Raw genomic sequence first — 27,885 nt, 5'->3', positions numbered from 1 at the left:
CATCCTCAAGCTGGGATATTTTTTCACGGTATATATCAGCAATAACTAGCATAATGTATGAATTACAAGTGGCTTAAAGGATGACATTGTACTTTCAGGCTTGAAATGCACGGAGGTTGAGGAAAGTGGAAGTTCATTATTTTGGCAGTTGCATGTAGGTCTTGGCTCAGTAATAGATTTATGATAGATTTATTATTTTCCATTCAAACCCACATATTCAGGTTGGAAATTCTGCTTGCATTTTGTCACTTTTCTGACCTTCATAGTATGATTTAGTCAATTCACATGTTTTATTTGTCCTCCTTGATGCTAAGGGAGGATGGTGTGTTGGCATATGGTGTCCACGCGTTGTCATGGTTTGCTGCTTTGAGAAATGTTTTTGTGCTGCTGTGGTTTTCTCTTCCCAGAGACTTCGAAGCCCTGCAAAATCCATTAGTCTTTAAATGAGTGCATAAGGGATTTTTTTTTTTGGTAGTGAAATACAGAATTTATATGGACCCCAAATCATGAAATTGTATTTTAAATGCTGAAGAGAACAAAGTTGATGAAGATACGCTTTTTGTTTTAATTGTATGTGTATCAGTCATTAGATTTTTTTGTCTGCTTCCAGGTTTGGATGCCGAGCTGTATTATGTGAGGGACGATGTGGTGAATCATTATGCTCTCACCTTCGTGCTGCCAGTACCCAGCGAGACCAACAGCCTGCACTTCACCTGGCACTCCAACAACAAGGTACACCAACTCTTCTTCAGAACTTCAGCTCCATAATATCTCCTGCAACTATTTAAGAATAGAGTTTACTCAGTAGTTGTTGTTTTTTTTGTTGCTTTTTTAGGCATAAAAAATTGATCAAATTAAACAAATTAAATTTTTTATTTATAACATCCATAAATGCTTTTTAACATTTGAAACTAATATGAATGAAAGGTGATTTACTTAACCTTAAACCAAGATAAACATTTAGCATTTTTGTATAGTCAGCATTTTAGGTTTATCAAACAAATACATGTTGATTAAACTAAATCTATATAGTGTATATACAGTATAACTGGTTAACGCTAAGACGTTTGTATCTGATACTTTGTGTATCCATGCTGATTTGACATTAGTCCGTAAACATGGTTTATGCATTGCAGTGGCATGTCTCGAGAGACACGCCCCAGTTTACCCAATTGAGAAAGACCGGTTCAGTTGTGCAAAAGCAGCACCAGCGCCATCTATAGCATATAGTGCAAACAATTTTATCAGAATCGGAAAGAGCTTTATTGCCAACAATACAAGGAACATAAATTGGAAAGTAAATAAATTGTATGTACAGTTGTGCTATAGATGATTGAATGGAATAGAATAGAATGAGATGCAGGGATGTACTAGGATGGAGGTGGTAACAAATAAATGTAAGGTTATTGCACATTGTTCTTGCATAATGGGGGAACATTTAACTGTTCATGAGACTGATTGCCTGGGGAAAAGCTGTTCTTGTGTCTGGTTGAGCAGATATTCAGGGCTCTGTAGCACCGGCCAGATGGTAAAAGTTCAAAAAGTGGATGACTTAGATGTGAAGGATCCAGAGTGATTTTCTGAGCCCTTTTCCTCACCCTGGATATATACAGTTCTTGAAGGGTGGGAAGGTGAACATCAATAAACCTTGTAATAAATATATCCTAAATTTCTTTTGCATTGTTGTTGTTGATGCTGCTGTTTCTTTTGTTACACATCTACATTTTCCAAAGCCCTTTCTAATAAGTCAAAAATAAATAAGTTGCATTTTAAAAATTGTTCATCATTCATGAAGTATCTAGACTTTTAACAGTGTTGTTCTCAGCCCTATTAACATGAAGTTTCTGTCACACTGTCACATATTAAGCATTTCATGATCTTAAACTATAGCATACAGTAATCACTGACTCAACAGTGCCACAAGCTTCTGTTGTTATCAGCATTTGAATTATTTGTATTTGTTTGTTATAGTGGTTTTAATATCTGCAGCTTGTGACACCTGGCTTTAAGTTAGATTTGTTGTAGGTGCATGAACATGCAGCACAGGGGGAAGAAGTGTTCAAAATGTGCCAAGGAGCTGTGAAATTCCGAAGGGACTCGATAGTACACATGTACTGTAACTCAGCTGGAGTTTTGAATAACGACTATTAGGCATGCAAATGTTACAGCTGGTTTTGAATGTACTGTATATTACAAAACATATTTCTCATGACCTGTTTAGAGGTACTGGGTCTGGGATTAGTACAAAATGAAATACTTTAAGTAATTTTTTTTTGTAGTGTACTTTTTTTTTGTTTCTTATTATTTGTTATAGACATTACTGATTTAAAAGTTTCTGGTATGAAACTAATAGTAGTAGTAGAGTGAGATTAAATGGAACCATGAATTATCAGTCCAAAAAAAAGAACATTATTAATTTTATAATAATCAGTAAAATAGTGAAATACCACCTTTCCAGTGCAATTCTAGCTGTACATCAGGGCTTTTTATCACACAGTATCCATAGAATAAATGTAGTTCTAGCTGGGGGATCAAGCTGATCACATGCAGTACAGTGCTAAAACAGATCGTAGGACCGCTAATGCTTGTTTTCCACTGGCAATCAATTAGTGCATAATATTTAATAAGGAAGAGCTTTAAAATGATACAGAATATAGACCGTGAAAATGAAATGACTCAGAAATGAAAGCGAATTAAATGTGAAATTCAAAGCCTGTCATTGATCAGCATCTATCGGCTGCATTGGCAGTGTGGAAACCACATCGTTCACTGCACTTTGGATTTCTTTGATAAACGTTACTCTCAAAGGTTTAACACCATTGCTGTAAAGAGGAGAATCTTTGTAAATATGGAGCTGTGGTTGTTGTGACATAATTTGTTGTTAAAAAAAACGAGTGGTTCCCGGCTTCCCTCGTCTCCATACTGCCACCTGGTGATTATTCTAAATCGAGGTGGACTAGAAAGTGAAGTACAAACACACTTACGGGGTTGGGTTTAAATCCAAATCCAGTTACGCTCCTCATGCTTATGTGGTACTTTGATTTTTTTTGCTCTGTGCAGGTGGACTACAGGTTGGGTTTCCAGGTGGAGAACCCCACAGCTATGGACCAGCCTCATAGCAACATTTCAGCCAGTGGGGAGGTCCCACTCACACGCTCTGGTATCACTTTCTCACACACACACTTGCACACTCTTCTAGAGCCGTTCTTCTGCAGCTGCTGTTAGCGAAGTAGAGGAGGTTCATGCCCCTTCCAAACCCAAGATAGAGTCCCAAATTTTACTGTTGTCTATTTTAATATCACTGTTGTAGTGCTGTTGTGTCCCTGGCTAAAGTTTGATAACTGGTGCTCTAATTGTCAGATAAGTACAAAGTTGGTCTTTATTCCATGCACTGGATTTTTCTAAGTATAGGAACAGCCACCAGTGTTTATTATTATTGTTATTTTTATTATTATTAGATGTAAATCATTAGTCTATTTGTATATTTTTCATAGTCTTCAGAGTGGACCTCTTTTGTTCTGGGAAAGTGGACGGCGAGGCCATTCTGACCGTGCAGCTGAATCTGACGATCCATGCCAACAATTTCACAGTACTCAACTTCAAGCGCAGGAAAATGTGCTACAGAAGTAAGACCTGTATATAATATATTAGTGCTTGCATTTGTCTCAGAGTGTGTATTCCACACAAAAGTGTCCATTTTTTGTCTATTGTCTGAACCTATCCTTTTGCCAATCTTTTACAATGTGAGCTGTAATAAGAATAGTAAAGTTGACATGGCTTTCACTCTACAATGCTGAAAGTGTCACAGTGACGATAATAACACAGTCTCATGCATCCCTTGAGGAAGCAAGCTATAAATTTACACATAGCTTATTTAACCAAATGTGTATATTGTTCCCACCGTCTGTTTTCAGAAAGAATGGAATTTCTTTTATTGCAAAATTTTGATTGAAATTTGTACCCACCATATCAGTTTATTTTTCGGTTCTTATTTGTGGTTTAGACAAGTACAAGACCATAGAAAAATATAGTCAGTGATTAGGTAATCACTTGTCTTTTGATAAGAGAGATTTCATCTATGAATACATTTTCTATTATATTTTATCAGGAATGGAACAGCCAGATTCCCCCAGAATCCTCCTTCCATTCTCCAACAAAACAGGACCAGACTGTAAGTACTTTCCACTAATGCGCTTAAATAGTTAAAATTAAATTAATTTCAGTAATGTGATCCTTTAGGGCAGGGGTGTCAAACTCAAATTCACAGTGGGCCAAAATATAAAACTGAGAGAAAGTCACAGGCCAAACAATATTTATTGAAAAATTAACTGCAACTGAGATGTAATGTTCAACCTTTTTCATATGGAAACAAACTTTAGTTTTGCTTAACCACATGATTTGGAACAACCAGAGCTTGATATTACAAACACACAAGAAATTAAATTTGAAATAAAAGACACATCAGTCGTGTTTGTTTCACAAACTTTGACCATACACTTTTTGACAAACTCTCCCTCATTAAAGGGCAGATTTTGCAGTCTCTGCTGCCACAATAAAGCTTTACAGCCTTTACAGCAGCTTCACTTTTTGATTTTGCTTTCATGAACATAGTCTGCCGGGAAACCAGACCTTTTTTCATCTCCTCCGCCTTCTGGAGCTTCTGCTTTACGTCCAGGTCCTTATACTTCTCATAATGTTTCGTTTCATAGTGTCTTCTTATGTTATATTCTTTCCTTACAGACACGTTAGCTCCGTTAGCACACAAGACAAACAGGTCTGTCCTTTATATTCATGAACGGGTAATTTGCCTCCCTCCTGTCTTGAAAGCTCTTTTGTCCATCTTTTGTTTGGCCGTTTTTCTGGAGAGTGAATTAACTTGCCTGATGTGACTGTAGCATGGTTGTTAATGACTGAGGATCAGGGGCGCTTGCTGTTCGTGACTACGTGTCAATACAGTGGCAAGGTATTCTGGGATTTGTAGTATTAGCGGAGCATGCGGCTAGCCAGCTGTAATGCACATTTGATTATTTGGCCCGCTGGCCAGAGTGTGACACCCCTGCTCTAGGGTATTTAATTGTAATCATAGATGCTTACTTTTGTTGGATATCTGTCTTTGACCTGTGCTCTGTGTATTTCCCTCAGTAGACAGCGCCCCTACAACCTCCACCAGAGTGTTCTACATCAGCGTTGGAGTGTGTTGTGCTGTCATCTTCCTAGTTGCAATCATCCTTGCTGTGTTACACCTGCACAGCATGAAAAGAATTGAGGTGGATGACAGGTGGGTCGTCATCTCCCCGAGTGCTGGCGTTTGGGCAGAATTTTACACAGGGAGCACTAGGAGCAATGGGACTGAGAGAAATTGTAGATTTGAAAGGGAGTTGTGGGCTTGAATAATTTTATATACTACTTTGTTTTATATTCACATTCAAGTGTCATCTTGATGTATTGCATCCTGGTGTTTTTAACCTTTGTATCTTAGAGAAAACTAAATCTTTTCCAGGAGTCACTTCAGACTTCTAGTGCAATTTTCCTGAGTGATAGAAGCTTGTTTTGAAATTGGTATTATTATCTTATCTATACTCGGGTCAAAGCTAATTTTGGTCTGAAGTCAGTACATAAACCTATGACGTACTTGTTTTGCCCATAGTGGCAACAGCTCAAGAGATGAGTGTACGTTCGAGCACACAGCAGCTCTTTGATAGTTCTTATATTGAGTAAATGACATTAGTGCATGATTGGGATCAGTGGGTTCCAAAAGGCCGGTTGAATCTGTGCTGTCTGAGGATATTTGTTTGCTCCTCAAGGACCTTCTGTTGAATTAACCTCTGAAGCTGGAGGATAATTCTGCTAATCGCCATCATTATACAACACTTTAGTGTTATGAAGGCTATAGGGTTAGAAGGTGAAGTGATGACACGATCTTCGAGAAGCAGGAAAATTGAATGATGGAGATATTGTGGCAAGAGAGATGGAGAAATTCTACAGCTGGGGAAAAAAATTATCTTACCCAGCAGAAGGTGCAGTTTTTGCTGGCAATGGCAAAAGTGTATATTCATTCAGGCCTGGAAAAGTTTGGCAAAAATAGACAAAATTGAATTTAAGTCACATTTGTATCTGATTATACTCGCATTTTTAGACATTTAGACAACCTTGGAGCAGTCCAATTCTTTTTCTCCTCATTTTCATCTTCATTCTTCCTTAGCAATGTCGGAGAATAAAGAAAAGAACAGCTTGGACAAAATACAGTGTCTTGCACAGCGTTCTACATTTGTTACTGCTGTCTAATGCATTAAGAACTGTAACAAGTATGGATTGGGCAGATATGAAATCCCTGTTGTTAACTATAGCTAAGCGATTGGTCTAAAAACAGTTTCGATGACCTCATGCAGATTAGAAACTGTCATCTCTGTCCTTTTTGGTTTCTCACTTGTTCCTATAAACTACAAACTATTAACATTGTTGATTGTTATTGCCTGTATTAGCTGTAGATTCAGGTGGTTAACCGACTGGTGCAATCTGGTTAAATCATCACTGTATTACTGTAGTGTTAGATGAGTACATGGACATACTCTTGAGCATACAGTACCATTTTGTGAACATTCTGTATTTTCTTCTAGTGAGAGTGACAGTGGGAGCTCCCAGGGTCTTTCTCAACCCTCGACACAGACCACACAGTATCTGAGAGCAGACACACCGAACAACGCCACCTCCATCACCAGTAAGACCTACAGCAGCACACACATTGACCATCCATGAACGTAATCGCCATTCTCCCACGGTCAAAGCAAGCATTTTTATCTATATGCCTGTGCATTTTTGCTTAATGAATAATACACACAGTTTGCTGTTTACCCCAAACACGGTTGGTGGCTGGTGATGCTGGCTTTATTTAGTGTCCCTCTGGTCCTCCAATCGTTTACTGCAGTGCAAACACATTTCTGATGGCAACATGCTTTTATAGTCACCTGGTGCCAACATAAATTATGCACCAACAATCCTCTTATTCTCCCCATCTTCTCTACACACACTTCCCACTAAGCTGATTAAGTAAAGTGGTATGATGGTCTTCAGACCTTTTCGTGTCCACACATTTCTCCATTTAACAAGGTGATTTGTAAATTTGTGATGAGCTAAACAGGAATCAAGAAGGTCCCGGAAATAAACACATCTGGCAACCAGCCAGTCCTCAAAGTATAATATCTAGAATAATCTTTGTGCTATGCGTGTGGCCAGCAAGAACAAGGCAAAGCAGTACTATGTATGAAGGGGTCTACAACATACCCCACTCATCACAACAGTTTTGGTATTTTTACTCAAATTCCACCCGATCATTTTTGCAAAGCAAACCTATCGAATGACTGAGAAAACACAGAGCACATTTCACCACCATCTTTTTAACCCACATATCCGACAGAACGACAGGAAGTGTTATTTTTGGTTTCTCTTGTGTTTTCTTAGTGGTTAGGCATACATTACCTCAAATGGGCTTGATTGGGCTAAGATTAGACTTATTTTTGTAGGTGGTGAAGCAATGATGTCTTATATAAGCTGTTCTAAATATAGTAATGAAAAGACCCCCAAAACAAACAAACAAGAAACTGCTAGTAGTGATCAATATTTTAATGCCTGAGGGACTGCAGTCCACATATCATTGAGGGACTGCAGTATTTGTTTTTCTTTCCCTAACCATAGTCTGCATTTTTATCATGCTGTCGCCCCCTGGTGGCCATATATTCACTTTCTCATCTCTTCACTGTGTTGCGTATGTCTGCCTTCCATTTTTGTTTTTGTTTCCTCCATGCCACTGACATTTGCTTTCACGTGTTATTAGCATAGACACCGTTTAATTATCATAGTTACCCATCCTTTTCCCATCTCTCTCCCCCTTCCCTGTTCTCATCTCTTCCTCCCCAAAACCCTCTGTCTCTTCCTCCATCCCTCCATCAGACGTTCACACTGGCTCTGCTCCCATGCTGCAGCTCTCAGGGGCCTCTTTTCCCCACCCTGGTGCTCCCTCCCACGAAAACAAAAGTAAGTCCTGCTTTGCACTTATAAGTCACCAGAGAGCCAGAATTATAGCCATCGTCACTGTCTCCACAGCTTAAAAGGGAATGAAGCCTTTTATAAACCTTTCTAACCACACCTAGCACTTGAGCTTTGACGAATGTGCTGCCTGAATTTGCGCTTGCAGCCGGCCCCCGCATCACTGTAAGGTTTAAATAAGTTTTATGCTTGCCTTTACTTGATTTGTGTCTTTAATCAGTGTCAATGTCTTAATCATTTATGATCGTTTTGATCGGCAGTTTTTTTGTAATGGGTCTGTGAGAATGGCTAAACCATCATTTACTTTAATTTGCCCAAATAAAAAAGGCGTTTGAGTGACTGTATCTCCAATACAAATGGAGAAACAGTATCTCACAAAAGTGAGCACATCCCTCACATTTCAGCAACCATTTTATTATATCTTCTCCAGGGACAATATTATAGAAATGAAATTTGGATCTATTGTAGAGTAGTCAATATGGAGCTTGTAAAGCAGTATAGATTTACTATCCTCTGAAAATATCTCGACATACAGCCATTGTTGCCAAAATAGCTGGCAACAAAAGTAAGTACTCCCTAATAGATATCAGCTGTACATCGTTCAACCTATCCTGCTTGACAGGACCATACAAATATGTGTATCTTGTATTAGAGCAGTTAAAATTTGGTGCTTAGAGAACAGTTCTCTCATACTGACCACTGCATGTTGAACATCCTGCCTCATGGCAAAGAACTCTCTGAGGATTTGAGAATTCTTGATCTCCATAAAGATGGCCTAGGCTATTAGAAGATTGGTAACACCCTGAAACTGGGTTACAGTACAGTGTCCAGGGTCATACAGAGGTTTTCTAAGATTGGTTCCACTTGGAACAGAACTCGCAAGGGTTTATCGAAGAATCCTCAAGCCTTCGTGCAAAAAAAAAAAAAAAAAAAAAAAAAAAAAAAACAGATGTATGAGTGCTGCCAGCATTGCTTTAGAGGTTGGAGAAGGACAAGCAGAAGGTCAGCGATGTGTCTAACATCCAGCAGCTCTGTGATGTCATTATGGAGGAGTGGAAGCAGATCCCAGCAACAACCTGTGCATCTCTGATGAATTCCATGCCCTGGAGGATTAAGGCAGTGGTTGATGCCAGTGGTGCAGAGGTCAATACAAAATATTGACACTTTGGACACAGTTTTGACATGTTCACTTAGGGTGTACTCACTTTTGTTTCCATTATTTAGACAATAATGGCTGTACGTTGTTATTTTTAGAGTACAGTAAATCTATACTGCTATACAAGTTGCACACTAACTACTGTAAGGTATATCCTATTTTAATTTCTATGGTTTTGTCCCTTGAGGACATGTATAATAAAATAGTTGCTGAAATGTGAGGGGTGTATTCACTTTTGTGAAATACTGTATATAAATATTTGTATTAATATCTATTATTTTCATGTATGTTTGATGTAGATAAATATATGAATATATGGATGATTCTTTTCTTTGTTATAAGATGGAAAACACTACAGATTTTCTAACTTTTTTTTTTTGTTAGTAATAAAGACTTTAGAGATTAGACTGAAGCTCATTTTTATACTATGACCACTTGGAGGCACACTTAAGCTTCAGCTCTGAATAAAACATTTACAGTGTTAAGAGTATAATCTTCCTTATTCAGTCTGAATTTAAGACTATATTAGGAAAATACCCTTCCCACACACACACACATCCCCATTTAATTGTTGTTTTAAGGAGAAATGTTAGAGAAAAGTTCAAAAGAAAAATCTGTCAATCTACAATCATACTGCTCCCCATGGAGATGTTTCTCAACCTAAATGTTGTACGTTTATGTATATTACTTGTTTGTTTTGTTGGCAAATTGTATGTATATATATATATATTTAGCTAAAACTACACAAAAACAGGATGAGAAGCACATTGCACTAACTAGATGTGTTGCGTTGTGTGCATGTGACATTTAACATTAGTGCTTGGAGAAAGCTTCACATACGAGAAACAATGTGTTCTCAGAACCTGCATAAAAACAGGCATACAGTCACGCACAAAATGAAGCGAGTGCCAAAATCAAGTCATTAATGTCCTTGCATAACGTGTTTTTGAAGCATTACTGATTTTATCAAAGATGTGCTAATCATTAATGGTCCTATGTGTGTTTGTGTTAGCCTACCCTTCATTGCGGATAGAGAAAAATGACCTGAGAAGCGTGACCCTACTTGAAGCCAAGGCAAAGGTTAAGGACATCGCCATCTCTAGAGAGAGAGTCACACTCCGAGACGTTTTGCATGAAGGTGTGTCCTTTTTCCCCTTTCTTAGCTTCTGGTATATGATGTACACCTGAATTTTCATGCATGAAGAATTGCATTTTAAAAGTATTTTCGTCCTGTGTCAGTTTGATAGTGTTTATTCCCAGAGAAACCATTCCCAGGTCAGAAGATAAATCTACATTGCGTTTGTGTAAAAACATCTGGCACGTTCAGTCCTGACCAAATTACATTACATCATTTATATACGTCAGTGAACTACTGAGCCAAGTAATATTTGCGCTTTAGGCAAGCCTTTTTCCTGATCTCTGTCTTGAGCTGCGCATCAGGAGGGACCCCCCCAACCCACCCACCCAACCCCCCTAATCCTAATCCCTTGATCAAAACCACTCTCATGCTTTGAGCTATTACCCCTCTAGTTCAGTTCACACTCCATCAGTCTACATCTCCAGCAATCAGATAGCATAAAAGTGTCTCAGCTATTAGTCTGTGAAAATGTCTGTACAATGCAGACATGGTCATGGACATAAAATGGAAAATGTAAGATGGCTTTCTGGGAGATGAAGGAAGTAATAAATTTTTGACACTTCAAAGTAGCTCTGTTTTTGTTGGAACTGTAAATTGCTCTAATGTTCAAGTCAAACATACACTTATAGGCCCTCCACCACCCCATCACCCCTATACAGTTGACTATTATAGCGACAACATTCATAGCTTTACCTTTTGCTGCGGTTCCTCCTGCATCTGCATAAAGTAGTTATTTGCCCAAATATTTCACCTTACTACGTCACCTGTGATGATGCGATATTTCAGATCACCTACCTTACTCTATGGTCATGTAACTTCTCTATAATGCCTACATTTAGCATCCTAAATATCCTTGTTATATTTATTACTTCTGTCTAGAAATTTATTTTAAAATTCCACTATAAGAAGAGAGTTGTTTATTTTCGCCTTTTATGTTTAGACAAATAACGCTTCATGTTTCTTCCTGTTGTTTCAAAGTTTTTCCTGTCACTCTTGACTCTGGTTCATTTTGTTAGCAATCTAATCTGTAAATTCTGTCTTAAAAACATTTTTGTAAATGTACAGGGTCAAGCGTTCCTACGACTAAGAGCTAAATGATTTACAACACATTACAACTCTCAAATGTTATCTTAGCTTGCAGCAGCTGAGGTTTGGAGCAGCAGCAGGGGAAAAAAAAAACAAAAAAAAAGTAGAATGTTCCAACAATGGTGTTAAATACGTCTGCCTGCGGTGCTCTGCTTCACTTGGCGCACTAAGGTCAACTCTGAATGGCCATGTTTGGGCCCGCTGTCATTTAGATTCTGTCCCTGAAGAAGAAAGATCGACCTTTATAAAACCTGTATGGGTGTATTTCTGCAGGGCAGTGAAGCATGGAGCCTGTGTGTGTGTGTGTGTGTGTGTGTGTGTGTGTGTGTGTGTGTGTGTGTGTGTGTGTGTGTGTGTGTGTGTGTGTGTGTGTGTGTGCGTGTGTGTGAGAGAGAGAAGGTGGTGATGTCTGTTTCACGGGCACTTGGCTCCGCTCATTCTTTGTTTAAATTTGATGACTGTTTGCATTTCACAGGAACCTTTGGACGGATATTCCATGGTGTCTTGCTTGACGAGAAGGACCCAAGTAAAGAGAAACAAGTATTTGTGAAAACAGTTAAAGGTACTGCTTGTTATTTTATGTTCTTCTAACAGCACTGGGGCAATAGTGTTTCAAGTGGTTAAGGCACCGGGTTGTTGATCAGTTCGGGGTTGAAACACCAGCACTGCCAATCTGCCACTGCTGGGTCCCTGAGCAAGGCTCTAAACCTGATTCATGACTGATCCTGTGCTGGACCCAACCTCCGAAGTTGATTTATGCGAAGAAAGAGTTTTATGTCGCATATGTGGCATAAATATAGGGTTCTTCTTTTAAACAAGCACATATAGCATTAATTCTGGCACTACTGAAATACACCTGCTTCCAAGCTCTACCCTGTAATTGCCCTCAATGCTTTCATAGAGTCTAACAGAGACTGTGGCCAGAATGCATTGTCAAGTTTTGTTTATATTGATATTTTGGGGTTAATGTCAATGCAAACTTAAGAAATTGGCCTAGCAATTAGTCAGTGACCATGTCTGTACAGTGGAGATGTGGCCATTGCAGTAACACATCAAAATTAAATGGATTTCTGAAATAAAGGAAGTTAAACATTTAATAATGTTCTTCTTTAAACTCCCAGAATGCCATTGTGTTGTTTAAGCGTAGTGGCATGGCTACGTGTGCGCTGCACATAGTCAGGAAAAAATACATGAACTAATTGCTTGTATACTTTCAATGGGGAAAGTGTGAATTGTGCTGAGAAGAGCTGAGCATCTCTATATTATAGAAATACTACAACACGGTGATACAGTAGACGAAGAAACCGCTATAGTGTTGTGCACAGAAATAGCGCATATAAACATTATCTGATTACGATAGTATCTTTGAATGAGAAACTAACATTAACATTAAGGTGTTAATGTCCATGAGTTGTTTTTATAGTAACAGCTAATACATCAGAGATTTTAAAGCAGATGCGCCACTTTAAATGGGTGGATTTTTTTACTATTATTATTTACTGTTAATCAATTATGATAGAAGACTATAGATATTAATATATTTATTATATTAGAATTAACTATATTATAATCATATATTAATATAGACACAATAGTGTGTTAAAATGAGAGCATTAATCAAAACCTGTTGTCTGGGTTACAGTCAGGACCTTCATGAGAGTTGTTGTTCTACAAAATGCATTGGTCAAAACCAGTTCACCACTTGAAATCAATAATTCATCAGTGCTCTGATATAATAAAAATAATAAGAAGAAGAAGAATAAATAGAAGAAGAAAAACATGTATTGTTCGGTCTCTTAATTGGGCGCACAGAGAGCTAGCCTGGTGCATATTGTTTTAAATCACCCAAAACATGGTGGTTAACACATCCATATAAATTACTGTTAACATGTGTTTGAAATGAACTCTCCCTCCAAGTACTAGAGAGGAGACTTTTATGAAACATCTCGCATTCTGGGAAAGGTCTGTTTTTTTTTTTCTCTGTGTTTCTGGCAGATTGCCTTTAATCTGCCAGTCTAAAGCATTTCAACCAAATGACTTGCACATGATTAGAAGATGAACTTGATAAATCATGACAAATGTATTTCAAATGAATTGTGGCACAAGAAAATGTTGGGCTTCACTGATATTAACATGACATTTCTTTGCCCTCCTGCCCCTTATTCCCGTGGGCAGGGCTGGTGCCTGCTGGCAAACAATGCTCCATGCCAGTCCGAGTATGTAGTAAACCCTTCAACTTCCCCTGGCCGTACCCATGGGGCAGAACACAATGTAGGTTACCTGCAAATGCAAAGCAGCCAAAATCTGTATGTCAAGATAAAACCATATTGCACTTAACTCGACAAAGCATTCTGGCCACAGTCTCTGTTAGACGTTATGGAAGCATTGAGGGCAATTACAGGGTAGAGCTTGGAAGTATATGTATTTCAGTAGCACCAGAATTCATGTTAGATATACTTGTTTCCAAGCTATAATAAATGTTGTTCTGCACTTCCCTCTAAATCTCAACCAAAAATCTTCTGAATTAATGGAGAATTAACTTGTCAAAATCCATCTGTCTTCTCACCTTGTAATTCAAAATAATGACTAATGGCTTATACAGTGTAATTCCCCTGTTGGTTCTTGTGTTTGTTTTTGCAGATCATGCCTCGGAGGTACAGGTGACTATGATGCTGACGGAGAGCTGTAAGCTGCGAGGGCTTCATCACAGGTGAGCCACCGCACTTCATTTATTGGCTGTACCTCCCCACTCCGTAGCTCTTCCTCAGCTGGCAACCTGATCAGGTTTGAGCGGTTTTTATTGCCTAACCTGCGCATATAATGGTCACATTCAGGAATTATTAGCACACCCTGATCATAAAGGTAGGAAAAATAACCTACATAAAATATTTTGCAATCGAATGTCAGGTCTTTGCACCAGGAGAAGTTGTTGACTGAAGTGTGGTTCTATTTATATTTTGCTTCAGCTGAGATTTAGGGAAGTAATGTCGTCTTTTGTTACTTCCTCTTTCACTAGAGTATTTATTGTAATATCCTTCATGAGAATTAGTTGAAATTTATGTGTTAAAAAAAAAAGACAGACACCGGCAATAACACAGTATTGCGTGTTTTCAGAGGTTTTGGTACTCTTACATTTAATTAATCGTTTGTCCCTGTATAGAATAACAGCAAGATATAAAACAAAAATTGCCAAATAAGATATTGAAATAAGGGCATATATTCTGGAAAGAATCCTATTATCCTTTTTTTTTTTTTTTTAGCAAGGGTGCCAATAATTTTGGACATTAAATGTTTTCACTGATGAAGCAACCTTTATTAGCATTTGTCTATCGTGATTTGCCCAAAGCTGTTTTGTCAGCTTTTTTAATCAAAAGCAGTACATTTTACTGTTAATCTGTTTATAAGGTTGTAACCACAGGTGAGTAATATTTACGACTATATAATTAACTTTATATTACATTATTTACATATACGAGTTGCATGATTAGAGATCAAAACTCGCCTTTGTGGTTTTAAATGTCAGAGACTTTCCACGGCTTGTCTGAAAGGTTCAACAGTGAGTGGATCAGTTATTGTAGCTGTTATGAGTAGAACAGCCACTCCTTTACAGAGCCTGGAACTGAGCGTTACCAACTTATCAGTAATCCAGCGCTCGGGTCTCTCGTGCTAAAGTGAGTTGTGATTAGTAAATTCAGGACAAGTCCGATCACTCCTGCTTGATAAGTGATCAAGGAAGGCATGGCAGGAAAGCGCCGTGGCTGTCTACTGGAAATTTTGGGTATCCACTTCATGTCCTGTAGATCCTGTGAATTAAAAAAACACAAGCGTAGAGTATACTAATGTTGGAAACACTTGTGTGGCCAGGTTGGATAATGACAGAATATCGTGACAGTGAAGTAAGGGCACTTCAACAACAGCAGTGACCTCTACATTTCCCCAGCAGAAAGATTTAGGATGTGGGTTTTTTTTTTTTTTTTTTTTTCCCTTTTTTTTTTTCTCCTCTTCTTCATTTTAAGAGCAAGTTTCTGTATTTCCTGATTCAGCATCAGTTTCATAACAGGGAAGAGAAAATGTAGTTGGTCATGCATTTTAACAGTTTAGGTTACCTATTTATTTAAAATACTCTGTTTCTTTTGTAATAAAATATATTGTATTTAATATTGAAATAATGATTTTCTTTGGGCTCGATCAGAACCATGACTAGGCTTCTATAAAAGGTGTGGATAGCACTTAAGGGACCAGGGGCTTTCCTTGTGTTTGTGATTATTTGCTCTGGCATTTGGTTGCCGGGCAGATGTTCCACATCCTGTCTTGAGTATTGGGAGGATGGTGTTCAGGCCAGGCCCTGTCTGAGGTCAAAGATCAGATCCTGCTAGGTACCGTCAGGTCTTTTTATACATCACAATTGGAGAATACTACAGGATGGATCCATGCTTTGAACATCAGAGTGGTTTCCAAGAAGCATTTCCTTAAGTGCTCACAGTTAACTAGACCTGCTGACTCTGCTGCAATTAGATATTTCTCTACTTGCTCTTCCCCTTTCATTAACTTATGACCTTTCACAGAATTCATTAGTTCTTAAGCTTTTGTGTCACAGGAGAGGTTTGTAATCAGGGTTGATAGGGATTAGTAATTTTATATCTGTGTTTAATACCATCAGCCTCTAGCGTAATTAGTTTAGTTGGTTTTTTTAATACACAAATAATTTTTTTGGACATTTATCAATGTATTTTGTTATGAATGTACAATGGAGTGAAAAATCAGTCTTGTACAAAGTTTAACCTTTTTATCTTTTTGAGCTATTAACCTTTTAATCTTTTTTTCTTTTCCACTATTGCTCGACAGTGGTTAAGTGGTCACTAATTTGTCTTTCTTAGATCAGGTTATCAGACCCTGGCCTTTTCAAATCGTAACACGCTTATTGTCATTGTATTTCTAACACTGTGCAACATGTTTCTGCATCCACATTCTCAGGAACCTGTTGCCTATTAGTCACGTGTGCACAGAGGATGGAGAGAAGCCCATGGTCCTGCTACCCTATATGAACTGGGGCAATCTCAAGCTCTTCCTTCGCCAGTGCAAGCTCGCAGAAGCCAACAATCCTCAGGTAAGTCTGCAACTTCAGCCCTCATCTTCATACCTGTAATGCATGCCGAGCACTTGCTTGAGATTTATAGAGCAAACAAAGCTGCTTCTGTTTAAGCTGGTGAGACCTGTCTAACACTCAGGACAGATTCAAACAGAAAAACACCAATTTAAGTATTGCTTTCAAAATGATAGACTGGATGTGGCTGCTGTTATGTTACTATTAAAAAAATGCTGAAAGCTTGAAACTGCTCTTGACCCTCCAGCACAACACCTGAGAATTAGTCAATTTAATTGGATTCTTTGTAACAATGAAAGTGTTGTACTGAGGTCTGCTTGATCTAAAGTAGCAGAGTGTGCAGCTTAAAGGAAGTGGTGCTTTACTGGAGAGGGGGAGAGCACAATGAGTACTTTGTGCTGGTTAACCCCATGTGGCTCTGATCCAGATGGCATCACACCTTCTTCAGGTACAGGACAGGAGGTTGGTGATTTGATCAGTGCACTCACTACTGGAATTTCTCAAGGCATAACTTCAAGCTAACAATTTTTCCAAAGCAAGACTCTGCTTGCTAGCAGTTTAAAAAAAAATCATTCCATCTTCTCCCTGTGTTACTGAAGGAATTTGTCTGAACAGGCTTAAAATGTAAATCGTCAAAGCCTATAAATGCACAGTGTAGCATCACTGAAGAAACTATACAAGTACTTGCACATGTCACATCTCCAAACTCATTGATGAGTTGGGCATCTAGTTTGGCAAAAACTCAAGAAACATGTTCAGTTGAAGTAAAATTTGAACTTTTTTTTTTTTTGAACTTCTCCTTGGTTTCAGAATGAAACCATCATCATCATGGCAGAATATAAACAAATCTGTTCCTTTTCCCATTATGTGAACCATGACCTATAAGCTGTGAGTGTTGTGTAAGGGTGTGTGAGTAGCTTATCTAAACATGTGTCAGTACTGTTCTACAAGTTTGGCTAGTCTCTATAGATTTGTAAGCAGTTATGTAGCCTTGTGTAACTTATAGGAAGCTTGCGCAAACCAGACAGAATAGAGGAGAGGCAAACATAATCAGTACCAACACCTTATAGCGTATAAGACTTACTGTACATCTGCACTTTTACTTCATAAGATGTTGGTGGTGTTCTTACTGGCTGTTTGCCCAGCAAATCAATGCATAACCAAAGCAAGTCTCCACCATATTCTGGTGTATATCATTTTTAAAACGTTATTCTTTTATTTGTTTTCTTTGAAATAGTGAACAATTTAAATTCTAAGCTGGCAATCAAACCAGCTGTGATAGCGGTGTATGTGGCATACTGTTTTTTACAAACTATTTTGTTCTAAGCTACTGTTGGCATAGTAAGTTATTTCCTTTCATGCAATCACAGTCAGTTTGTGAATTAAATTGTGAGTTATTTCCTTACACACACTGACCCTTCACCCGCAGTAACCACTGGAATGTTACAGATATAAATAAATCTGTATTGTTTCTCAATGTTCTTTCTTCCTCTCTTTATCCTCTTTCTCTCACTCTCTCTGAGCAGGCTATCTCCCAGCAGGACCTTGTTCATATGGCTATCCAAATCGCATGTGGTATGAGCTATCTGGCACGAAGAGAGGTTATCCACAAAGACTTGGCTGCCAGGAACTGTGTGTATGTTGGCCATTTAAGATGGGCACACACAGGCACACACACACACAATTTTCTACATACTTGTTTCTCACCTGACTTGTGGTGTCTGGGCCACCTTTAATAATTGTGTCCAGCTGCAAGACCAGAGGCTTGATTAGTAGTCTAACACACGCGGTCTGTTTGAACACTTTCTGTACTGAAGCCTTAAGCCAAGCACGTGGACTTTAATGGCCAGTGGCTTGTGTAATTGTTTGCATATGCTCACTGACTCAATGGTTTTCTGTTGTGCTTCCCCCAGCATTGATGACAGCATGCAGGTGAAGATCACTGATAATGCACTTGCTCGAGACCTCTTCCCCATGGACTATCACTGCCTAGGGGATAATGAGAATAGGCCCGTGCGCTGGATGGCCCTGGAAAGCTTGCTCAACAACGACTTCTCCAGTGCCAGTGATGTGGTGAGAATCTCACTCTCTGAGTTTAGCCTTTATATGTGCTTCATTTCATTTCTGCACATTAGTGTTTACTAAACCAATTTGCAGTATATACACTGTTTTTGATGACAATCTTAGGAGTGTAAGAGGATCAAGTTATAAACTTATTGTTAGATGCAAGGATGAGGACAGTGTAAAAGAATAAAACGTCTTTTTTTTTTTTTTTTTTAAACCTCTTCGTGCAAACTATCAAAATGGAAAAGCGTTCCAAAGCATTAAATAACCTGTTATTACCACAGAGTTTCAGATGTCTGCTGCAAGATGTGATTGGTACAGATGAAAGAAAATATGCTTCAGAAAAGCTTTCAGTGAAGAAGGGGTTGCCATTTTTGACTTCACATTTTTTACATGTCTAGCACTTATTAAGCCTGTGAAAACCAGCAGTATAGTTAAGAGTTACATGCCGTGTAAATGACATTTGAACACGAATGTCCCGACTCACTGTAGGTGAATCAGTTCATCTTGTTTAGATTGTTTTAGGTTCATATGGCCAAACTGTTAACGTCATACTGACAGGTCTTACGCATTGTGATGAAAACAGCAGTGTAATCAGCACACAAAGGCTCATGGGCAGGTTGAGACATGACACATCTTTACTCCAGAGGCAGTGAGATATCTCATGAGATTTCTTTTAGGCTGTGTTTATAGACTCTCTTACTTTGTATATACATGCGTGCTCTGAAATTGTGCAGTAGCCACTCTCACAGAATCTACATCACCGCCCATGACAGATCTTGTTCCACTGCAAGAGAAGAGTGACAGTAAAGTTAAGTGTACATTTCTGGGTGTGGTGCCACATTCTGTTCCTGTTCATCTCCGGGTTAATTGCCATTTCAAAGGAAATGGGCTGTAGACAGTAAGCTAGATGTTCTGTCTCTTTTATTAAGAATACACACACAGCCAGCTTGCTGCCAGCTCACTTCTGCAGCCCAGGGGACATGAAAAACAATAGAGGCTGGTGCTAAGCATTGGTCAGGAATGAATGGAAGGCTCATTAGTGTAAAGTAGAGCCTATGAGAAAAAACATATTCTTCAAGAATACAATGGAGACCGGTGATATTGGGGCGGGTAAAGGTTTAATCTATTTCCCTGTGTTTATTTCAAATCCTATTTTAAATTCAAATTACGGTTGCCACCCACTTGGCTTCTGTCTTCATAAAGGTATGCCAACAATTTTAGGTGTAGTACAGAATGTGTTCTTTCTTTATAAGCAAAGTGCCTCAGATTTGCTCTTGACAACAGTACAGGTTAAACAGTTCAAGTTGTCAGTGATCATTTAAGTGTAATGACTCTCAGGTCTCACCTGTTTACCAGCAGAATAAAAATGACGCATGTAAAAGCATTGCGAACTCTTTCTAAGTAAATGGCATATTTGTTCAGGAGTTGTGCCATACAGGATAGGGTTTTTATCCACTGGGCTAGTCAAAACGAAACACGCCTAGCGGCAGCTTCTGCACCCATCTTGCACTTTCTGAGAAAGCAGGTATTAAATAGTACCATACTTTGCTGTAGTTTGCCCAATCTGACAAACATTATTGAGGGCATCACAGCAGTAACTAAGAGAGGCATGAAGAGGAGGCCTAGATTGTAGTTTGCTTGCTTGATTTTATTACTGCTTGTTCAATTATGTACATAGAGTCTGTTCTTTTGTAAATAGCCCATGAATATCATGACATTAAACCTGGATTTAAATATAATAATTGCTTGAGGATTTATACTGTTGGGGCAGAAACTGCCTGGAAAACAAAGCTATAAAAAAAAACACTGTAGGGAAGCAATTGCATTTTTTTTTAAATGAATAATGTTTTCAAAACTAATGAAACGTACTTAATTCAGTGTTCGCTAACTAACAAGCCTGAACTGGCTTAAACTGTGTATATTGGAGGATGGGGAAATAAGAAACAATGCAGGGCATGGGTTCTCAAATGCTTATACCATTTTTGTCACACTGAAGTGGTTTAAGTGCTACTCTCTCAAACACAGATTAAGTCTTAGAGTCCAAAATATCCATGTGGAGTTTATTAGATGTTGTCTTGGGAAGGCTACATTTTGCCAAGATTTTCTGTCAGTTCTTGATGTTGCTTTTGCTGAAAATATAGTCTCGGACTCACAAGTGATTTCACAAAAAACAATTCTTCTGTCTTTTTTTATCTTTAAATCCTCTGGAATCCTGTTCCTAAGATCTAGATCCTATGTTGGTAATCTTGGGCACAAGGCATTTTTTTTGTTGTTAAATAAATGTTATATTTGAGTAATAATACAATTTATTTTATATCTGTATGATTCTGTTAGTGTCACTGTGTAGAAAAACAAAAGGTTTTTCTACACACCTCTAATATGGGTTGAGGTTAAGCAGCATTTTGGAACTGGTAGGTGAGATGCGAGCTCACTCATGATGTACAGCCGCCATCCAGAATGGGTGGCCTCTACACTACAGCTCTGGTGTTGTATCCTCATCACAACATGGCTGTTCCGAAAAATTTGCAAGACGTAACATTTGATAGAAGGAGAAGGTTGAGCTAGCATAGGCCCAAAAAAATGGATGTTAGATAGTAAATTCAGTTTTTCTTGAAATGTTTTTTTTTCTTTTCAATAGTTTGTTTCTAAAATGTTCTGATGGTGTACAGTGACCAGGAGTTGACTCCCATTAGATAGGGGGCGATTTTGTGTACAATGTGGAGATATTTTACAGACATGCCTAATATGTTTAAGCCAGGACCATCAGCACTGGGGATGTTCTCATGTACTCTTGATGGTCTCATGTACACTAGTCTGTATACACAGTCTGTCTGATTACCTAACAGTATCTTATTTGATAATCTCATCTCAAGGGAATGTTCATATTTCCAACTCTTTCTTGTCATCTGTCTGTACACAGTGGGTTTATTTATAGCTTTGTGTCCTCTCTTCACAGTGGGCTTTTGGGGTGACTCTGTGGGAATTGATGACACTGGGACAGACTCCTTATGTCGACATTGACCCATTTGAGATGGCTGCCTACTTGAAGGATGGCTACAGAATAGCACAGCCCATCAACTGTCCTGATGAGCTGTAAGTATAATTAAATCATTTAATTCTTCTTATTAAATAATTTACTTCTCAATAAATAAACACACACGCTGCTCAGGAAAATGAAGAGAACTTTATTTTACGGATTAAAGTATAACACCAGGTCAATTAAACTACAGCAATATCTCTGCTGTTAGGAAGCATAAGTGATTGTGAATCAGTGTCACTTGCTTTGAGGCAAATGAACGTGACAGCAGGTGCACTGGAGAGGCAACAGCAAGATGATCCACTAAAAGGGAATGGTTTTTCAAGATGGTGGCCACAGACACTTGCTCTCTCCTAGTTTTATGTTTTGTTTGTCCTTGTCACTACTTGTGGCATGCAGCAGTACCAGCAACTCGATCAAGGTGCACATGTAGAGCACTGTCAGAACCCTAGGAAATGGTCTCCATCAGGGTACTGGGGTGCATGTTTTGATCAAATGGTCAGAAACAGTCTGGTTCACTAGGTTGCATACCATGTGGGTGGTGTGCAGGCTTGACATCCTCTAGTGGGACTGTGCTTGCAGCTTGATTGGCATTTGCCAGAGAACACCAGAACTGGCACCATTGGTGCCTAGTTCCCTTTAGAGATGAGAGTTATGATGGAGTCTGGAAATGCTATTGGGAATATTGTGCTGCCTCCAACATCATTCAACATGGACAGTTTGGTGGTTGGTCAATGATGGTCTGGGGAGGAATATCCTTGGAGGGTCACACAGACCTTCACATGCTAGCCAACAATACTCTTACTGCTGTTAGGTACCACCATGAAATCCCCAGAGCTATTGTAAGACTGTACGCTGATGCAGTGTAACCTGGGTTTCTCCTGTTGGATGACATTGCCTGGCCTCATGTGGCCATATGGTGTAGGGTAGTATCTGGATTATGATGCCATTGACTGGCCCTCACGTTCCCCAGACTTGAATCCACTTGAGAAATTCTGGCATGTATCGGAGCCACTAAGTAGCACCACAGACTATATCAGGAGCTTACTGATGCCCTGATTCAGGTCTGGGAGGAGATTCACAAGGACCCCATTCTCTAGCTCAGTGGTCCCCAACCTTTTTTCGCCGCGGACCGGTCAATGTTTGATCATTTTACCGCAGCCCGCTGGGGGTGGCGGCTATACAATTAAATTAAAATTAATCATTTTAATTTAATTGTATATAAACATGCCTTTTTAACTCACTACAATGCTAAATCAATGAGCACCCTGAGCTTGTTTCTTTGCAACGAGACGGTTTCATCTGGGGGTAATAGGAGACAATGACACCCGACGTGTGTTGCTCATGTCCAGTTTATTCCGTTGTTTTGTTTTGATTGCCGTCACTGCAGAAAACCCCGCTTCACACAATGTACACGTACACCAAGCACTGTTAAACGTGAGAAAGTACCGGTGAACAGAGAGAAGTGTGATACACAAAGCTACAACACCACTGCCGCTTGCAGCCGCTCAGCTCCAGACGTCACCTAAACCCGGCCTGATATAATGATGTTTTGCGCATGCGCGGTATTGGTGCGGCTTTAGGTGACGTCTCTCAGCTCCCGGTTAACCTCTCGTCCATGGAAAGTCGCACAAACCCGAGAGAAATTAATGTTCCTTGGGCGGCCCGGTACCATTTAATGTCCCTTGTGCGGCCGGGGTGTTGGGGACCACTGCTCTAGCTCATCAGGAGCATGCCCAAATTATATAGGAACATATAATCTGTACTCTACAGGTTATATTGTCCACTGAACAAGGGTTAGAATTGGGCAAGACTGTCACAAGGGTGAAAGTAGGAAAATAAAACTAGAGAAAAGCTGCAGAAGTACTCAGTCAACTCTGCTGTACCTGATACTCATATCAGTGTAAGACACATTAATAAGACACTACCATGTTTGCTGTAATGAGTGTGAAGCCCTGCCAAATAACATTGGGTCAGTGTTTCCATAAATAGCTGGAACTGTATATATATTAAGTGCTAAAAGCTGGGTGTATCTGAGAAAGTGGCCATTGTGTTTATATTATGCACTCTAATTTATAACTTATGACTTTTTCTTTGGGGATCAGTGGTACAGATTGGTACAGAATAATGGGAGCACTCTTATCTGTATCCTGCATGCTACTAAGAAATCAGAAACACTCAATTTGAGTTGCTGCTGGCCCTGTTTCTAACCTGAACATGGCAGGCTTTGTCAGGTCAAAGCCTAGTGGAGAACAGGAAATGCTCATTCATAAGCATTAATACGACTAATAGGTTTCAGCAGTTGGACTTAAGAAACAAGTTTTTTCAGTCCACAAGTACAACAAGGTCCGAGAATAATAAACAAAATGAATAGGATTTTACACCAGTTGATGTTTTTCTTGCCCCTGATCTTAATGATAAGAAATTGAGTGAAAATCAAAGTGTTGTTGTCTGTGCCGTTTCAGGTTTGCAGTAATGGCGTGCTGCTGGGCACTGGATCCAGAAGAGAGGCCGAAGTTCCAGCAGCTTGTCCAGTGCCTCACAGAGTTCCACGCGGCTTTAGGGGCTTATGTTTAAACTCCAGCCTCAGGTTTTGTTCTGGGCCCCTGGTCATTGACCAGCACTATCCCACAACAGGAAAAACAGCACCTGAGTAAATAAAACGTGTCTCTCATATCAGTGAATTTTTGGGGGGAAAATGCTGTCCCTGAGACTCTTTTCTGCTTTTTGGAGAAGTCACCCATTTCTCCCTACATGGAATAGTAGATCTCCATGTGTTTCCACTGTTGAAGACCAAACACCTATGGCCTTACCACAGTGCACCCTTTTCTTAACAATGCTGATGTTAATGTGTTCATGGGAAGCTTTTGTTCATTTCAGCACAGAACCATTTCCAGTTTATTTCACTATGGTTACTGTCTGATTTTTCAGACATTGCTTGCTTGGATTGAGTTATATGTTGTTTTTGAGTCTTCAGTGAGAGGAAGTCTCTACTGTGTTGGATCTAAAACACTGCTCTGAAATGGAAAACGGTTTTCTTTACAGTGTGTGTTTGTGCAGGATAAAATATGTGCACAGATCACATTTGTCTGTCCTCTTGTTGGTACTTGTACATTTGCCAAAATAATCTTTTTCCATTTATTCAGCTTAAATGAGCTCAAGTATAGTTCTACCACTGGCTATCAGGAGGAAATCCGCTTACTGCGACAAGTATTTCATTTTCTTCAGGCAGTGGATATGCAGAACTGTACAAAGTTACTTAAAACCAGTGTTAAACTGGCTTGTGGTACCTATTACAGCACCAAGACAGCTATTTCATCCAAAAGATTGATATTACAATGTTTTGAATTACAGTCGATCAGCAAAAGAAGTGAATAATTACAATAATAGTCAAATTTCTTACAGGGTTATTACTTATTCATAAAGTTTTTTAATGTTTGTTCTGTGTCAGAACAAAGTCCTCCTTTTTGTATTTTTTTTTAAAGAATGCATAAAGACACACCAGTCACTGTGAATAATCAAAGTGTACGGCCTATGTTAAAAACGGTTTCTATCCGTGTTTCTTTTTCCCTAGCATTTATAGACTTCTCTTGATGTTGACAAGTGCATGTTGATTTGAAAAGGTATTATGTAAAATGTTTCCTGAACTCATACCTACCAATTAAAAAAAGAACCCAAAATAAAATGGGTTTTCAATGTTGAATTGCTGTTTATTGCCTTTTTTTTCCATCCTTTGACCATTTTCCCATTATGACCTCAATGCACAATTATGCAAAATGCTTTGAAAAACAGGATACTTCAAATGGAAATCCTTCATCGCCTACTGTGTGAAGACTTTTTGAACCTTAAGATGACTGCAGCAGACCGTAGATTTCACAGAGAATCTAGGATTCTAGAGACTCTGAACAGGTGCATCCTGTTTCTTGCAATACATGCGAGGGACACCAGGCAATGCTAAACACTTGGCCAATTCCATCCATAGTTTGAAGCAGGGTAGTGCTTAGCATCATGCTATGGGGCTTCTATTCAGAAGAAGGGACTGTCAGGTTTCTCAGGATCTGCAAGGACAGATGGACATAATGTTTCTGCTGGGAAACCTTTGATCCTGGCATTTATATGAATGTTACATATTTGCAGAACAAGAGGTTTTCCCTAATGGCAATGACCTCTGAACTTCTAGGCTTGGAAGAGTCTCCATAAACTAGTAATGGTACTGTTAAACTTAGTACTGATTAAGCAAGCTTTTTACCCTGTGTTAATTATGTACTGTGATGCTTCTAATGCTAATTTTTTTTTTCTTAGAAAAAGAGAGCTGTTCGGACCTTTTTCACAAAAAATTAAATCATGTTGAAGTTGGGTCATAATTATGATGCGTTTTTTGTTTTTTTTTTCGCTTAAGCTTAACAGTGGCCAAACTGAGTTATAAATTATTAGGTTTAGTAAGGGCTTCTCAATCAGGTACATGGATTTTGATCATTTTGAACCCTAACCTAAGTAGCCCATACATTTGTTAATTTCTACTGTAACACTTGTGTATTAAAGTTTTCGGTGTATATATGCTTCTCTGCTTGTGATCATTCCAGTCTGATACTAATTATTTTCTCTATGATGCACAGAAGACCTAAGGAATATTTATTTTTGCCATTTATGATCACACTGTTGGGGTTGTTCACTGCACCATAAAATCGCTAACCTAATTTTTTATGCCTCTACTACTAGGTAATGCACCTCCGCCAAGTTCTGCTGCCATGTTCTTCCTCATCCAAGGTGCATTCCGCTGTTCATGGTAGCCCACTGAGTATATTAATCCATGAATTATTCGAGTTGGAATCGATCACATTGTACATCAAATAGTGGTTCACTAATGTCAGAATTTGTGTATGTTTGAAATTCAGTGCAATAAAGATTATAATCAGATACAGCTCCACTTATGGTAACTGTAAGCACCTTGCTAAAACTGATACCAAATGCAAGTTCCTTCCAGATATGATGTAAACTTGTTAGTGGGACCTATGATGAGGAGCACCAAGAAAATTTAGAATGGAAACTCATGTTATTCATTCTCCTTTTGTATACTGAGATCACCAAAATTTAGAGCTTTGCCAGTAAACAAAAAGAGACTCGGAGAAATTTCTAGAAAAACTTGAGCTTCATGGTTTCCGGCTTGATCCTGACCTCAGGTTAGTGTGTCTGTGGTGTTTCACGTGGCTCTTCCTGTGTCTAAAGTGGGTTTCCTCCAGGTTCTCTGGTTTCATCTTATCTACCAAAAAACAAGCCATTATGTAAACAAACTGCACTAATTTGCACCTAGGTTAGAAAGTGTGTGAATGTGTGTGATTGTTGCTTTGCAATAGACCGATATCACATCAAGAGTTTATTCCATTTTTGATTCTGGATCCACAACAACCCTGACTAGGGGGGGAAAGGTTACTGAAGATGAATGAAATTGACCCAACTTTTTTTCATTATATATTTATTTATTGTTGTAGACTGACAAAAGCCGGAATACTTTCTGACTGCGCTGATACAGCCATTTGGACATGAAAGTTTGTTTTACTCTCTGGTGCAGTGCCAGTGTCCTTTTCTTTTCCTTCAGGAGCTACAATAAACAACTCCTGCGGTGATACATGAGGAAGGAAGACTGGTAATTGATTCAGGGCCTGTAATTTATCGCCTGTGTTACATTTCCTTGTTCCATATGTCAGATGGATCAGAGGGGCATTGTTTTATATAACTACAAAAAGTTTTATGGCAGTGGTTACCAATCCCTTTGCTTGTAGAATAATTTGCATTCTTGCAGCGTTTACCTCTGTCCTCAGTCTACCACATCTGTTTCAGTAATCAGGACACTGCGCCCAGCTAAGGCAAGGGAGTAAGATTTGACTAGGAACTAAACTCTGCACAGATATTGCTTGGTCCATAAAAGCTAATGTTTATTTTTAATGTTCAATAATCGTAATTTATTGAATTCACTGTAACTGGTGATCTTGTTTTTCTACTCAACTGCCCACACACTTTTTTTTACATGTAATTCTGCAGGAAGTGGTGGCTTTTTAACAGTCACTTTTTTTTTCTTTTCAACATAGCACTTCCATAACTGATAAACCGATACAGTTCCTGCCTGAGTCACCTCAGACTTGCTCTGCTTTGAGACAATGTCTATTGTAAAAAGCACTATACAAATAAACTCGAATTGAACTGAGTTCTTCAGAAATATTTCCTAGACAATATTCCCACATTACAATATAAATATT

General features: G+C 38.8%; 1 protein-coding gene across 3 annotated transcripts in view; it reads left to right on the top strand.

Moving 5' to 3' along the window:
* The window catches only part of ryk (receptor like tyrosine kinase), a 48,970-nt gene extending 23,636 nt beyond the window's left edge, over nucleotides 1-25,334 (top strand). The window contains exons 2-16 of one of the 3 annotated variants that reach the window (XM_027146945.2): nucleotides 611-732; nucleotides 3,061-3,160; nucleotides 3,495-3,626; nucleotides 4,109-4,171; nucleotides 5,146-5,278; nucleotides 6,618-6,718; nucleotides 7,948-8,031; nucleotides 10,212-10,337; nucleotides 11,899-11,985; nucleotides 14,064-14,133; nucleotides 16,398-16,530; nucleotides 18,054-18,163; nucleotides 18,441-18,600; nucleotides 21,551-21,687; nucleotides 24,097-25,334. In XM_027146945.2, the coding sequence (XP_027002746.1) occupies nucleotides 611-732; nucleotides 3,061-3,160; nucleotides 3,495-3,626; nucleotides 4,109-4,171; nucleotides 5,146-5,278; nucleotides 6,618-6,718; nucleotides 7,948-8,031; nucleotides 10,212-10,337; nucleotides 11,899-11,985; nucleotides 14,064-14,133; nucleotides 16,398-16,530; nucleotides 18,054-18,163; nucleotides 18,441-18,600; nucleotides 21,551-21,687; nucleotides 24,097-24,208 (1,670 nt within the window). In that variant the 3' untranslated portion in view covers nucleotides 24,209-25,334. Of the gene's footprint in view, nucleotides 1-610; nucleotides 733-3,060; nucleotides 3,161-3,494; nucleotides 3,627-4,108; nucleotides 4,172-5,142; nucleotides 5,279-6,617; nucleotides 6,719-7,947; nucleotides 8,032-10,211; nucleotides 10,338-11,898; nucleotides 11,986-14,063; nucleotides 14,134-16,397; nucleotides 16,531-18,053; nucleotides 18,164-18,440; nucleotides 18,601-21,550; nucleotides 21,688-24,096 lie in introns of all 3 variants that reach the window. The other 2 variants (XM_027146944.2, XM_027146946.2) reach the window with 2 other exon arrangements.
* Nucleotides 25,335-27,885: the final 2,551 nt, after the last annotated feature.

This window comes from Tachysurus fulvidraco, chromosome 5 (genome assembly GCF_022655615.1).
Source record: "Tachysurus fulvidraco isolate hzauxx_2018 chromosome 5, HZAU_PFXX_2.0, whole genome shotgun sequence".
NCBI lineage: Eukaryota > Metazoa > Chordata > Actinopteri > Siluriformes > Bagridae > Tachysurus > Tachysurus fulvidraco.
The sequence above is the reverse complement of the archived record's forward strand: the minus strand, read 5'-3'. Positions and strand labels throughout refer to the sequence as shown.